General features: G+C 42.8%; 1 protein-coding gene across 1 annotated transcript in view; it reads left to right on the top strand.

Annotated features, from left to right (window-relative positions):
• The window catches only part of LOC126354117 (dipeptidase 1-like), a 447,156-nt gene that overhangs the window by 396,130 nt on the left and 34,484 nt on the right, over window positions 1-16,542 (top strand). Inside the window, exons 7-8 of the mRNA XM_050003512.1 lie at window positions 4,842-5,018; window positions 12,210-12,294. Of these exons, the coding sequence (XP_049859469.1) occupies window positions 4,842-5,018; window positions 12,210-12,294 (262 nt within the window). The remainder of the gene's footprint in view (window positions 1-4,841; window positions 5,019-12,209; window positions 12,295-16,542) is intronic.

Raw genomic sequence — 16,542 nt, 5'->3', positions numbered from 1 at the left:
GATACTATTCGCTGATGACATTGCTATCCTGAGTGAAAGTGAAGAAGAATTAAATGATCTGCTGAACGGAATGAACAGTCTAATGAGTACACAGTATGGTTTGAGAGTAAATCGGAGAAAGACGAAGGTAATGAGAAGTAGTAGAAATGAGAACAGCGAGAAACTTAACATCAGGATTGATGGTCACGAAATCAATGAAGTTAAGGAATTCTGCTCCCAAGGCAGTAAAATAACCAATGACGGATGGAGCAAGGAGAACATCAAAAGCAGACTCGCTATGGCAAAAAATGCATTTCTGGCCAAGAGAAGTCTACTAATATCAAATACCGGCCTTAGTTTGAGGAAGAAATTTCTGAGGATGTACATCTGGAGTACAGCATTGTATGGTAGTGAAACATGGACTGTGGGAAAACCGGAACAGAAGAGTCGAAGCATTTGAGATGTGATGCTATAGATGAATGTTGAAAATTAGGTGGACTGATAAGGTAAGGAATGAGGAGGTTCTACGCAGAATCGGAGAGGAAAGGAATATGTGGAAAACACTGATAAGAAAAAGGGACAGGATGATAGGACATCTGCCAAGACATGAGGGAATGACTTCCATGGTACTAGAGTGAGCTGTAGAGGGCAAAAACTGTAGAGGAAGACAGAGATTGGAATACAAGCAAATAATTGAGGACGTAGGTTGCAAGTGCTACACTGAGATGAAGTGGTTAGCACAGGAAAGGAATTCGTGGCGGGCCGCATCAAACCAGTCAGTAGACTGATGACCAAAAAAAAAAAAAAACTTACGCTAAGGGCAACACACAGACCCGTGCCCGAGGGAGGAATCGAACCTCCGACGGTGGAATCTCGCGGACCGTGACAAGACCGCTCTGCTAACCTACGTGGCTCTCTTGTATACTAACCCAAATTATTCGCAGAAAAGCCGTGCAGTATTACTCTTCCCGTAACATTCTTCCAACTCCCATCTAACTGGTAAAAAGTTTCTGCGTTTCGCAATGCTTATGTGCACATTACGAATAAGTTTGCTTCTCCTGACTAACGTAACGTCACGATCAGCGACAACTTAAGATCCTCTATAAATACCAACACATCCTCAGACCAGCTACAAGAGAAAGGAGAAACAAGATTCGTCACGGTCTAATCCACTCCCAGAGTTTGTGGCTTCAACACTTCTGTCTCGCGAGTCTTTCCTGCTAGTTCATTAAAATGGTTCAAATGGCTCTGAGCACTATGGGACTTAACATCTGAGGCCATCAGTTCGCTAGAACTTAGAACTACTTAAACCTAACCAACCTAAGGACATCACACACAGTCATGCCCAAGGCAGGATTCGAACCTCCGACCGTAGCAGTCGCGCGGTTCCGGACTGAAGCGCCTAGAACCCCTCGGTCATCCTGGCCGGCAGTTCATTAAACATAACCACATTACTCGCTCGCAATTGCGCCACCTAGTCCACCGATGACTGCACCGCTTCTTTACTGGTGACACCATGTGTCACAGAGTTTGCCTATGCGTCCATTATTCACGACAGAAATTACACTACAACAAAACAGTACACACACAACTATTAGTCCTGAAGTGATCTACCAAGTTACTTCTTGTCTCTAATCATGAGCCACCTAGACTCTCTACATTGCATAGCCGTGCACCCAAAACAGTTACAAGTAAAGAAAATCTTTATCATTACTCCTAAACTGCATCAGATGAATAGTCACTCTGATTTGGTAAACGTAACTTTTGGAAAATCATGCCCTCTAAACTTTGCCCCATGATTACTACCACACAAAAACAATATAGTCCCACACACCCCAATGACGACACTACTGGCTGTGGCTCGAACAAGGTGCTGCTAAGTGCCACATCCTCCACTTGGGACTTAACATCTGAGGTCATCAGTCCCCTAGAACTTATAACTACTTAAACCTAACTAACCTATGGACATCACACACATCCACAGCCGAGGCAGGATTCGCACTTGGAACCGTAGCGGTCGCGCGATTCCAGACTGAAGCGCCTAGAACCGCTCGGTCACACTGGCCGGCACCAGAGATCCAAATGGAGGGCTAATGCTGAATTATTTTGCAATGGAGAAATGATGACACTGGCCGACATCATCCTGACAACAATACATATTGATTATTCTGTAGGGGCGCCTCTATAGGGGGCGGTTAATGTGTGGTGATGCTGTAAGTGGAGGGGAACAGTGAAAACGCTGTGCACGATTTAACGGCATAACTTTATTGTATCTTAAATTCCTCGTGAGCTATGGACGGTTCAGGAGGCGTCGGCTGCTAGGATGGTGCCCAGCGATGCTGCGTCAGAAGTCTGGCTAGGTGATGAAGGCAGGCCACGGCGAGTTGCGATAGCGGCGCTTACCGGCAGAGCGACTTATCAGGCCCCACTGCTCTTTGTTCCCCCGTGGTGGAGGCGGCTGCGCGCGGTCTCAGCCCGCGCCCATCGGACAGCCGGTGGACGGCGGTTGGCGTTGTGATGCCCTCTTAGGGCCTCAGCGCTGGAGGCAGCAGGCATGGACAGTAGGCTGGCGGGACTGTGGCGCCAAGTCCCCTGAAGGACCCAGTGCGGCGGCAGACGCAGCCTGGTCACGAACCGGACGCTGGTGCTGGTGCTGCGCAGTCGCCTCGTGCTCCGGCGGCGCTCCAGCGTCGGGGTGCGCGTACTCAGCGATGACCACGTCCCCCATTCTGAAGACATCTTGTCCTCAAATTCAGCCTCATTTATACTCCGTTACTGTCTGTTTGTTCCTCAAAACCTGGTGTCTATTCATGTCGCCTACAACAAATAGACTCGCTCGAGAGTGGTGGCAACGACCCGCTTACTACATCGTTCTTTGCTGCGCGGGCCGTTTAATGCTGCGCTCAGCTATCCTCGCTTCACAGTTCACTAGCGCATCTGTTATTGTGCCCTGTATGTCGACATAGCACAGTTACCGTAATACTCCGCGACTGCTCTCGTACTACTTCCATTGACTTACACTTAGATTTAATACTTTTACTTAAAATATTTGGCAGCTCCACTATAGTAGGGGCGGTTCTTAATGTACACAACGTGTCAGTATATTGTGGAGATAGAAGGAATTCTCCGACATGCACATGTCAAGTACAAATGTACACTACTGGCCATTAAAATTGCTACAGCACGAAGATGACGTGCTACAGACGCGAAATTTAACAGGAAGAAGATGCTGTGATATGCAAAAGATTAGGTTTCCAGAGCATTCACGCAAGGTGGGCGCTGGTGGCGACACCTACAACGTACTGACATGAGGAAAGTTTCCAACCGATTTCTCATACACAAACAGCAGTTGACCGGCTTTGCCTGGTGAAACGTTGTTGTGATGCCTCGTGTAAGGAGGAGAAATGCGTACCATCACGTTTCCGACTTCGATATAGGTCGGATTGTAGCCTGCGCGATTGCGGTTTATCTTACCGCGACATGTCTGCTCGCGTTGGTTCGAGGTCCAATGTCTGTTAGCAGAATATGGAATCGGTAGGTTCAGCAGGGTAATACGGAACGCCGTGCTGGATCCCAACGGCCTCGTATCACTAGCAGTCGAGATGACAGGCATCTTATCCGCATGGCTGTAACGGATCGTGCAGCCATGTCTCGATCCCTGAGTCAACAGATGAGGACGTTTCCAAGACAACAACTATCTGCACGAACAGTTCGACGACGTTTGCAGCAGAATGGACTATCAGCTCGGAGACCATGGGTGCGGTTACCCTTGACGCTGCATCACAGACAGGAGCGCGAACGTGTACTCAACGACGAACCTGGGTCCACGAATGGCAAAACGTCATTTTTTCGGATGAATCCAGGTTCTGTTTACAGCATCATTATGGTCGCATCCGTGTTTGGCGACATCGCCGTCAACGCACATTGGAAGCGTGTATTCGTCATCGTCATACTGGCGTATCACCTGGCGTGATGGCATGGGGTGCCATTGTTTACACGTCTCGGTCACCTCTTGTTCGCATTGACGGCACTTTGAACAGTGGACGTTACATTTCAGATGTCTTACGACCACTGGATCTACCCTTCATTCTATCCCTGCGAAATCCTACATTTCAGCAGGATATTGCACGACCGCTTATTGCTTGTCCTGTACGGACTCCTCTGGATACAGAAAATGTTCGACTGCTGCCCTGGCCTGCACATTCTCCAGATCTCTCACCAACTGAAAACGTGTGGTCAATGGTGGCCGAGCAACTGGCTCGTCGGAATTCGCCAGTCACTACTCTTGATGAACTGTGTTATTGTGTTGAAACTGCATGGGCAGCTGTACATGTACGCGCCAGCCAAGCTCTGGTTGACTGAATGCCCAGGCATATCAAGGACATTAATACTGCCACAGGTGGTTGTTCTGGGTATTGATTTCTCAGGATCTATGCACCCAAACTGCGTGAAAATGTAATCCCATGTCAGTTCTAGTATAATATATTTGTTCAACTAATACTCGTTTATCATCTGCATTTCTTCTTGCTGTAGCAATTTTAATGGCCAGTAGTATAGTTGCCACTGTTAATTAAATAAATTACAGACTATTTACCTATTCCCTTCTTAACTCAGCTCTTCGAAAACAAATTTTGCTCGTTGTACCAATGGTACATATTTGATGAATCACCACTGCTGCTCTCTTATGTTTTGCAGAGGTCGTGTTATGAATAATTTAGCTAGAGCCGTAGTTGCAGCATTTGTACCATACTTTATGATGAATAAACGTCTAGAATCTAGGTAGCGATAAAACTGAAGACAAGGGAGAATATAACCGTCAATGACGTTACTGTTCGTGGTATTTTAATGGTTTCCTTTGGCAGGTTGTGGTCCGCGAGATGAACCGCCTGGGCATGATGGTGGACCTGTCGCACGCCAGCGTGAGGACCATGAAGGACGCGCTGGAGACCAGTAAAGCGCCCGTCATCTTCTCCCACTCCAGCGCCTATTCCATCTGCAACAGCTCCAGGAACGTGCCAGACGACGTCCTCAGGCAGCTGGTAATGCTTGTAACACAAGCTAGCGACTTTCTGAACTCTTTAATTCACCAATGCGTTCAAGTTCTAGTCTCAATAATTGTATTAATGTGCTTGTTTCTAAAGCTGAGCTATGGATGCAGCTACCCAGCCACTCGTAGGCCGCTTAGGAGCCATCTACGTGGCAGCACAACAAATAACCAACTATTAATATTTGAACAAGTTGTAGGGTTTTCGTATGTTTTCTGCTGTTGTAAATAATTCACCTTCACTGTACAAAAACGAAAACGAATGAATGCACTGGACGAGAAGCGAGATATTTGACTGTAGGTTTAGTGTTACTTGTGGTTTACTTGATAGTCTGTTGTGCAGCGCTCGGGCATTCTTATTTGAGGCTTAGTAAGAAGCACTTGAGTTTTTCACAGGAGATCTGTTTTTGTGATTCGGGAAGAAATTATCTGGAATATTCCATTATGGAGATGAAAACTTGTCGAAAACCTATTACATTCTTTTTATTAATGGAGAAGGATTTTGGAGGAATTTTTAAAAGTAACAAATACATGCACAAGAAAAGACGTTTGTTTGTCAGAAGTATAAACTGAAGGAAATTTTTGTCCCTCAGATAACTAATAATATTCATGACTTGTGTTAATATGATGTCTTTGTTTACATTATGTCGCAAATTACGCAGTTAGCTGAGATGTCTGTAAATTTTTGTAACATGAGAACTTCGCAGTTGTCTTGTTGCAGTCCGTCTTGTCAAGAATCAGAGTCTATTGCAAGAACGATTTCCTTCAAAGGAGAACCCACTATTAATTTTAAAAAAAAAGAAAAAATAAACCTCCGTCGAACAGGTCTCTGAGGACTCAGTGGTACTGACCGATCGCTGTGTCATCAGCCTTGAGGCGTCAGTGCATGCGGATATGGAGAGGTGTGTGGTCAGCATATGGCTGTCTTGGTCGCTGTCAGTTTTCGTGACCGGAGCCGCTGCTTCTCAATGAAATAGCTCCACAATTTGCCTCACAAGGGCTGAGTGCACCACACTTACTAACAGCGCTCGGCCGTCCCATCCAAGTGCTTACCAAGCCCGATAATGCATAACTTCGGTGATCTGATGGTGCCGATGTCATCACTGCAGCAAGACCATTAGCACCAATCTTAGTAAAGTTCTGAAGAATAGACGAGATACTAAATGATTTGTATTTCCTTTCGAGAACGTCAGTATCAGTCACAACATGGCATGCTGAGCAAGAGATAAGTCACTTTCTTTCAGACGAGATTTCATTTCGCAGTCTTATGAGGAAATGAATTAGTTTTCAGTAAGCAATTATCTTTTCTGAGTAGAGGAGTAATTTATTTTTGTGGTTATTCCAAACCAAACATTGCACTTCATATCAAGCACCGTTCATAATGTACTTCGGCATTGAGTTCCAGTGGTACAGTTCTCATTGAACACTTAATTAGTTTCTTCTGCCAAGTAATTAGTTTCGTCTGGCACTTACTTCGTTTCAGTTTCATTATTTACATTTCTGCATTTCGTTGAGTTGAAAGTTTTGTTTCTCGACATGTTCACATGCACATCACAGGACCAGTCAAGTCAGTATTGCTCAGCAGTTCAATACGATGTCTAACAATGGTTCAAATGGCTCTGAGCACTATTAGAATTAACGTCTGAGGTCATCAGTCCCCTAGAACTTAGAACTACTTAAACCTAACCCGAGGCAGTATTCGAATCTGCGACCGTAGCGGTCGCGTGATTCCAGATTGTAGCGCCTAGAGCCGTTCGGCCACTCCAGCCGGCTACGATCTCTAAAATACAAGTTACACGAAGCGAACGTTATGGGAAAAAATATTTAGTATTCACACATGTACACAAACCTTTTATAGAAAATTTGCAACGTTTTTTATCAACGGTTAAGAGTACGCATGTCCCGACGTGTACTGAAACAAAACATTAAATAAGTCACTTTCTGAAGTCGAACAATTACACTTCTGGTAGCTAACGGTCGCTTAGATTGTCACTGAGTCCTGCAGGACGCTCAGTGTTAAAGTGAAAACACAGTGAACAAAGTTCTGTAACGTGCAAAAGTAAGTCCAGCGTGTATTTGTATTAAATTTAAAGAGGAATAAATTTACTAGTCCTCAAGTCTGCCACAACGACGGAGCCCCCATTTTCTTCGGCGAGGAGGCCATGAGTAGTGTAAGGCGACAGATGGCTGCTTAGGATCACGAAGTCAGACGTTAATGGCAGCAACACCGTGGAGGCGGCTGTCGAGTGTGAATCCTGACTGACAGAATCCCTGTGGAATCGGTGCTTGGCCCAGGAAAACTCAGTCGAAATTTACTGGTCTGGTCTGGCTGGAGCACTGCCTAAATTTCACACGGCACAAGGAAACAGCGGGGCCTATTGTCGATTATGTACCTTTCGGAAGAGAATAGATCCACGTGGTCTGCGGCCTATAGCAGGGCTTGCGTCGCCTCCTTGTGGAAAGTCGGAACATGGCCGTCTGTCTTCAGGAAAATCGTCTCCTGTGTGTTAGGCATCTTCGAAGCATTGATGTGAAGTTCGATGCTCATACTGCAGGCGTTAAGCCTCTGTACATTAGTGACGTTACAAATACCTAATCTGGAAACTGTGAAACGGACACTTCAGTATTTCAATGTATGTGGGATATGGTGATTAAAATTTCACCCATACTCCAATTTATTTACACTAGAGAAATACTGGCTGTTGGGCGTGTCTAACGGTACAGGAAATTTTGAGATGAATATCGCAACATAGCATGCCCAGAGGATATGCGAGTGCATGTTGTCGGACATGAACGACAGGGAGGAATCGTATCGACAAACCTGTAATGCAGTGAATGCAGAATGACTGATGTCATTATGGACTCAGGACAAGAGTGTGGCTAGAAGGCACAGATCCTTCCAGAAGTGTGACTCTACTAGGTGATCGTAGAATTGTTCGTCTGGCTGTCACAAATAGGTGAAAACAGCGGAAATATGAACTGAGGTAACAGGGAGAGTCAGAAAGAGATAACTGGGAGCGGCCATCTCGAGTTTTCATGCATCTTTTATCGTTGGCGCCACAGACAACAGCGACTTGCGTAATGTAGGGCCAGAGTCAGCTGGGACATTCAGTGGCGTCCTGTGGTATTCAGCTACTAGTCTCATCGACTCCAACGAGTCCGTAGATGGCCTGGTGAAAGGGCATACGAAACAGTGAGTCTTGAATACCCCTCCGACTGCTGGATGACCTATGGGTGTGACAATAGTGTTCATATGATAAGTGTTGTATGGAATCCCATTCTCGTATGTGGCAAGAATGATAAAACCTCTTGCCAGAGCCTTCATGAATAGGGTACCGAATGGTGTACTCCAGCTGGATAGTGCAAGACCCCACAATGTTGTTCACACTACAAACGCCTTGAAGAACGTATGGAGTCTTGCAAGGCCTGATATATCACCCAGACTTCAGTGATGCGACGGGAAGACATGTATGTATTCATACCAGCTTCCAGTCAGCAGTCTTTGAATTGTAGCCGCAGGTGCTTCAGGCACGGCAATAAATTCCACAAGATAACTTCCATAAGCTGACTGCTTCCGTGTCACAATTACTACAAGAGTCTTGGGGATTAAAAGGCCGTTTCGGAATTATTTATTTATTATTATTATTATGATTATTATTATTTAATATTATAATATATATAATGTTGTAACAGGTTTCATAGGAAGGAGAAACCTCATCCTCAGGTGAGACGTAACAATGTCATAAGATATAAGTAGCCCGGAGGATGGAACCCAACGTTTGTCGTCAGACCAAACTAATAAAATGCTAAATAGCTGTATTTCAATTATTCGTAATCAGTTGGACGTAAGGATGCAAGTCCAAATGGTCGGTAGAGCCACAACTCCAGTCAATGTGCAGTGATAAGTCACATTTGTGGCTGGCCTGTCTAGAAGGTTTTCTACTACAAGAGCATATTCGTATTTGTGGCGGTCACAATTCGTAGTGTTGTTCACAATGAGCATCCGTTTCGAATGGAATGAAAGTTTAGTTTTTAATACTCGTCGTTATGCGATGAACGTCTCAAGAGAATTTGATAACTATCGAACTGATGTAACATTTTCCATCCCCTCAGTGTGTCCTACAGGCTAGTCAGCGGGCCAGCAGTATCAGTTCAGTTAGAAACATTAACATAAGATGTAAAATTTCCAAGATATTTTAGCTTCCAGAAATTGACTGCTCGATAATTTGTATAACCGGTTTCCCTTGCTGGGCCGAAGTAAAATTGTAATTTGTGGTGCCAGTCCCGGTATTTGCTCACGGGAATGATTGCCGAATCTCATAATAAACATCAGCCACCGGAAACAAAAAGCGTTATAGGATAAACAAGGAGAATCTAATTGATTCTGAAATGCTGACACTGCTATCATCTTCAAATATTTGAGGACTCATCAGAGCACGAGTACCTCAAACCAGCGGAAACGATGATAAAAGTACACAGCAAAATTTCAGTGCAGACGGCGTTATATTTAATTGAGGTAGGTAATATAAAGTCTCAGCTTGTCGATGTTTGTAAATGTAGCGCAACGGCACTCAAATGAGAGCATATTGCTGCGAAGCACGGATTAAATAATTCAATACTTTCTTCGTTCATCTGTTGGGAAGTTTATTGCCGAGGCTAATTTTAATCTCCATCATATCGCAAGAGATAAAATATTCGTTACTGGATTGCAGATAACAATGTGAACAAGTCCGTTGAACAGTACACGTTAAATTCTTCAGCGCGTTTCAGTCAAATATGTGGAGAGACAGCACTCCAACTGTCCACTCCATCAGTAAATCAATCTTATGACATGACATTTAAGTAGTTACATTCTATACTAGCTGAACCGGGAAAGAATGAGTGGGTTCTTCACCTACACGTTTCGTTTTCCATTGAATATTATCAACTAACCGATTCTTTGGTCGAGTGAGTCTGGTAGTTCGTCCTGTCAGCTGATTGGTGCCTATCCGACTCTTTTCACTGGAGATATTTAAGAGCTAAACTCTGTCTGCTTTGCCACAGAACTATTGGATCATCATCTACATTTGAGACATCGTTATAATTCGATCATCTCAAATATAAAGGATTTTTTGTTGTCTGGAGAAATGCTTCGTGAAGGCAGATAAACAGTTACTTGAAGGACACGTAGCTGCTCTGGTATCAAAACTGATATTAGTCAACGTGGGTGCTATGTATGAACCAAACGTCCTTCCAATACTATTGCCCAAAGATGCTTTTAGCGCAGAACGAATGAGCGGTCCATTACCAGACGTCTCTCCTACAGGAATATAGTGTCACGAAAGTTATTTGATACAAAACAACAGAAAGGTGCTGTCACGTCAACCACGTTAATTGTAGAAGTCGTTAACCTCAGGCAGAAACATCTTCAGTACTGTGAAATCATTAGCGTTAGCAGCTTGAACGACGGTATCCTGAAAGCAAATTAAGTTCATATGATCTCTGTAATGACTGAAAGATGGCATCGGTTGATAGTACACACCCGAAAGCATCAAACAGTTGTCAGTTAGGTAACGTTGCAATGTGTGTGGCGCAAAATTTATGGAGTAAAAGCTTGCGTACAGTAAGTAAGTCAGTTGGATGCAGGGATCAGTAGCAAGGCAGAGATGAAGAGGCTTGCTCAGGTTGGATTAGCGTGGCGCGCTTTAAAAAACCAGTCTTCCAACTGAAGACCTCAGCAGTAAAATTATTCATGAGTTGTATTGCATCTTTGCAATTAAATAAAAGGCAGTTAGTTTTTTGCCATACGCATTTCACTTCATTTATTTGTGAAGCATCTTCAGAGGCCTGCAATACATGGTTCTATTATGTCTATAATAAACTCGTGATATGGCAGTTACAAATGTGTTACCATATGACGCTTCCTCTTGTTATTCTCTTGGTTTTCAGATTTGAAACAACTTACGCACACAATTTCCGAAAAGCTGTTACTTGCGATTTATGATGTTGTTAATACATGTGTGTGCTCAGTGTGCATAATTCAGATGACCGATTTTCTGTGCTTTTTGACCTTAACATTTTACTTCCATCAACATTTTACTTACACTTTTCACTATGTATTGAAGGTGTGTGTCACTCTCTCTGTTGCCAAGTGCCGTTGTGTGTTAATCTTTCGTCTTTCATTTGTGTTGTGGTGTGTATGAATGGTCTTATATTTGTTGATTTATTGTGTTTGTCTGCGTGTGCGTTTAAGAGAGAGAGAGAGGGAGAGAGAGAGGGAGAGAGAGAGAGAGAGAGAGAGAGAGAGAGAGGTTTAAATAATAAATTAAACCCCCCTTTCCCTCTCTCTCTCTCTCTCTCTCTCTCTCTCTCTCTCTCTCTCTCTCTCACACGCACACACACCAACATGTGCAATGAAATGAACAAATTTCAGACCTCACATGCACACACCACGCACCAGATACCCCACACAAACAAAAGACGAAAGATAAACATACAACGGCAGCTGGCATCAGTACACACCGTAAACACACACATTCAGTACACAGTGAAAACAGGAAGTGAAATCGTGAAGTAAATGTGGCCAAATAAACGTCGAAAATGAGCTACCTCGAGTACACAGACCTCGTAAATAGATCTCCACGACGACAAACGTGGTTTAAGGTTAGAAATCGTAAATAACACCAAATGATAATTTAATCTTATGGAAATTGTGCTGCAAAAATTGTTTCTAACCTGGTAAGTAAGAGACTATCAGGAGAAATGTGATAGAGTAACATATTTGTAACTACTACATAACGAATTTATTATAAACATAAAAGAAACATTTGTTACAGGCCACTGAAGATGATTCAGAAATAAAAGAAACGAAACCTGCATGGCCGGAAACAATCTGATTTTCATTTAGTTGCAGGGACGGAATACATCTCCATGAATTAAGAAGCAACTAAGGAACGATGGAAAACGGATAAAAAGGTGAACTACATTACAGTCTTACTTCTCTTGTTTAGTAGCGCTACTCCATATTTCAGATTCACTCTCTGTCGTTACCTGCTGTAGAAAATCTGATGCCTGGATCTGATGTTTATTTTAGGCTTCCTGTGCTAAAGTCTGGAAAATTACATTAAACAGCAAAGTCCTTCACCTGCACGGGCTTTGAAATGTAAAACAGAAACAGATTGGTGACCACGTTTTCTTTTGTTTCTAGGCGGTGAACGGTGGTCTGGTCATGGTGACCTTCTACAGTTATTTCGTCAAGTGTGGTCCTCGAGCGTCCGTTTCGGATGTCGCAGGTATAGTGACATACCATCTTTACGTAAATACGCTGTACAGTAGCACTTCATGGTCGTACATCTGCAGAAAAGCATCTACAGCAGTCTGAAAAGCTTGTATTTTATATCTTGCAAGACGCAAGGTATATTAACAAAATTCTATTCCTACATTTTATCTCATATATTAGTCATAGCTATTAATTAATAAAAAGTGTTAATTATAAAAATAGTGGCAGCATTATAATAAAAACGTAAAAGTCGTCTGAGTAGGGCCTCCCGTCGGGTAGGTCATTCTCCTGGTGCAAGTCTTTCAATTTGACGCCACTTCGGCGACTTGACCGTCCATGGGGATGAAATGATGATGATTAGGACAACACAACACCCAGTCCATGAGCGGAGAAAATCTCCGACCCAGACGGGAATCGAACACGGGCCCTTAGGATTGACATTATTTCGCACTGACCACTTTATTTACTTTTTCTTTTAGGTCTCATTTTGTTGTATATTGTTCGTTGAATTTGTTTGGGCGGATACCCGATGATACCCGTTAATGTCCTTTGTTGATCCCTTCTCTCATTTATTACAGAGGGTAGCTAGTCCTCTGACCGAAAACTGTGCCGGACCGGACTCAGCTACCGGTTGAGGACATCACTACAATGCTTACCATTTAAAAAGTAGTGCTTCAGCGCTACACAGGACAGTTTTCTGTTGTTTTGTCAGTGGTGACAGGTAATTGGTACCAGTTACCATTTTATTTTACTGATTTTGATTCTGTTCTTCGTTGGTTTCGGGGTTCCTCCTTGGCAGCTAATTATTAATTGTTTCTTGGATTTTATTTCATAATGCAATGAAAAGTATAGTAACTAAAGAAATAAAAAAATATAGCAACAAAGGTAGACGAATAGCAACTATTAAAAATCAGGAATTTAATGCGATTGGGATTGTGGATTGAACGAGTGTGTCATGTCATCACAACATGACCGCCACGTGAGAATTTTCAACGCAGCTTTTTGTTGACTTTCGATTCCGTTCAAAAATGGTTCTGAACACTATGGGACTTAACTGTTGTGGTCATCAGTCCCCTAAAACTTAGAATTACTTAAACCTAACTAACCCAAGGACCTCACACACATCCATGCCCGAGGCAGAATTCGAACCTGTGACCGTAGCGGTCGCGCGGCTCCAGACTATTGCGCCTAGAACCGCTCGTCCACTCCGGCCGGCTCGATTTCGTTAATGGGATATGTAAACAACATAATTTAAAATGCAGGCGAGCATAGTTAACGTTCATCTTACATTACACTACATTTATGTGTTGTCATGTGTTATTACATCACAACACCCTTATCGATTGTAAATCTACTACTAATAGACGCTATGTCGCAGCCGACTACCATTTCATCTACATCTGCGTGATTACTTTGTTATTCAAAATATAGTGCCTGGCAGAGGGTTCAATGAACCACCTTCAAGCTGTCCCTTTACCGTTCCAGTCTCGAACGGCTCGCGGGAAAACGAGCACTTAATTTTTTTTGTGTGAGCCCTGATTTCTCTTATTTTATCGTTATGATCATTTCTCCCTACGTAGGTGGGTTCCAACAGAATGTTTCGAAACGCCACTCCAATCCACGTATCATGGCTGTGGCAGTGTCTCCCCTATTTCGCGATAATATGGAACGAGTCCATCTTTGAACTTTGTAGATGTCATCCGTCAGTCCCACCTGACGCGGATCCCACACCGCACAGCAGTACTCAGGAAAGGGCGAACAAGCGTGGTGTAAGCAGTCTCTTCAGTAGACCTGCTGCACGTTCTAAGTGTTATGCTAATGAATTGCAGTCTTTGGTTTGCTCCAACCACAACATTATCTATGTTATCTTCCAATTTAGGCTGTTTGTAATTGTAGTCGCTAAGTATTTAGTTGAAATTACTGCCTCCAGATTCGTGTGACTTATCACGTAATCGAAATTTAGAGTACACACATGAATAACTTCCCACTTTTCTTCGTTCATGGTCAATTGCCACTTTTCCCACCATACGGATATCTTATCTAAATCATTTTGCAATTCGTTTTGGTCATGTGATAACTTTACAAGACGGTAAATGACAGCACCATCTGCAAACAGTCTAAGAGGGCTACTCAGATTGTCTCCTACATCGTTAGTATAGATCAGGAACAACAGAGTGCTTATAACACTTCCTTGGGGAACGCCGGATATTACTTTTGTTTTACTCGATGACTTTCCGTCTGTTACTACGAACTTGGACGTTTCTGATAGAAAATCACCAATTCAGTCGCACAGCTGAAGCGATATTCCATACGCACGCAGTTTTTTTAGAAGACACTTATGAGGAACGGTGTCGAAAGCCTTCTGGAAATCTACAAATATGGACTCAATTTGACATCCCCATTCGGTAGCACTCATTACTTCATGAGTATGAAGAGCTAGTTGTGTTTCACAAGAACGATATTTTCTGAAACCATGCTAACTATGTGTCAATAAATCGTTTTCTTCGAGGTAATTCATAATGTTCGAACACAGTATAGTTCCAAACCCCTACTGCAAATCGACGTTAGTGATATGGGCCTGTAATTCAGTGGATTACTCCCATTTCCCTTTTTGCGTGTTGATGTACTTGAGCAATTTTCCAGTCTTTAGGTGCAGATCTTTCTATGAGCGAGCGGTTGTACATAATTGATAAATATGGAGCTATTTTAACAGCATACTCTGAAAGGAACCTGCCTGATATTCAATCTGGACCGGAAGCCTAGCTTTTATTAAGTAATTTAAGCTGCTTTGCTACACCAATGATATCTACTTCTATGTTTCTCATCTTGGCTGTTGTTCTTGATTGGAATTCAGGAATATTTACATCCTCTTCTTTGGTGAAGGAGTTTCGGGAAACCGTATTTAATAACTCTGCTTAGTGGAGCTGTCATCAGTGACTTCACCGTTGTTATCGTCAGTAAAGGTATTGACTGCGTCTTGTCACTGATGTGCTTTATGTATGACCGGAATCTCTTTGCTAGAGCCGTACTGGGTAGTCGCGCTGTCTTGGCGTCTTGTCACGGTTCGCGCGGTTTCCCTCGTCCGAGGTTCGAGTGCTCCATCGGGCACGGGTGTGTGTGTTGTCCATAGCTTAAGTTAGTTTATGTTAGTTTAAGTAGTGTGTAAGCTTAGGGATCGATGACCTAAGGAGTTCGGTCTCATCAGATCTTACAACAAATTAAAATTTTAAAATTCTTTGCCAGATCCCGAGACAGAGTTAATAAAACCATTTCTCAATGAAGCACGCGCTATATTTCGAACTTATGCAAAACGTTTGCAGTCTTGGGTACTTTGTGTTCTTTTAAATTTGTCACGATTTTTCGTTGGTTCTGCAGCAGCGATCTGACCCGTTTTGTATACCTTGAGGGATCAGTACCATGGCTTATTAATTTATGTTGTATATGTCTCTCAATTGCCATATCTTTGAAATCATTCCACATAGTTTCTACGGTTACATGATCAGATCGGAAGGAATGGAGACTGCCTCTTAAATAGGCATTAAGAGCATTTTTATCAGCTTTCTTTGAACAGGTGTACTTTTATCAGAGTTCTGTCAATATGTGTGTTACGAATAAACTAACATTTGCTCCGTAGTTGAAATCCCAACTAAATGAAGACGTGATTCAACGTCAACGTCTACTAAATCAGTATTCTGACAACTTGGATTTAAAATCGAAATTTATTATACGTCAAGTCTACATCTGACAAGTGATCACCAATTAGCATGTTCCTTTATGTAAGATCGACATTGAGTTCAGACTCTGACCAACAGCTAAACAAAATGCTATTTTAAAGATTCAGTATACAGGATGTTCGTTTTAACTTTAGAAAACTAAATATCTAGAAAGCGACGCATCGAACGAAAGAAAGAAACAGTTGTAGAAGAAAAGCTAATATTAGTAAAGAAGGAATCTGTCTGTGGTACAGCTGACTACCTGCTAACCACCGCTCCTGCGTACGCGGGATCAACTTGTTATTTTCAAATCGGAATCCCTCTTTTTTATTGCGTATTCAAATTCTGTGCCAAAAATTACGTACGGTTTACTCAAATAACTGTTTTCCATTCGTGGCAGACAGCGATGTAATGATCAGTTCTCAAGTGTGCTTGTTTTCCAATTAAGAACCGACGCATTTGTTTCTAAATTTCGTCTATAATGTAAATGTAAACCTTTGTGTTCTAACGGATGGTATTTATGCCCAAAATGTTCTTCAGTGATGCCA

This window comes from Schistocerca gregaria, chromosome 3 (genome assembly GCF_023897955.1).
Source record: "Schistocerca gregaria isolate iqSchGreg1 chromosome 3, iqSchGreg1.2, whole genome shotgun sequence".
NCBI lineage: Eukaryota > Metazoa > Arthropoda > Insecta > Orthoptera > Acrididae > Schistocerca > Schistocerca gregaria.
Note: the sequence above shows the minus strand (reverse complement) of the source record. Positions and strands in the feature narration are given on the sequence as shown.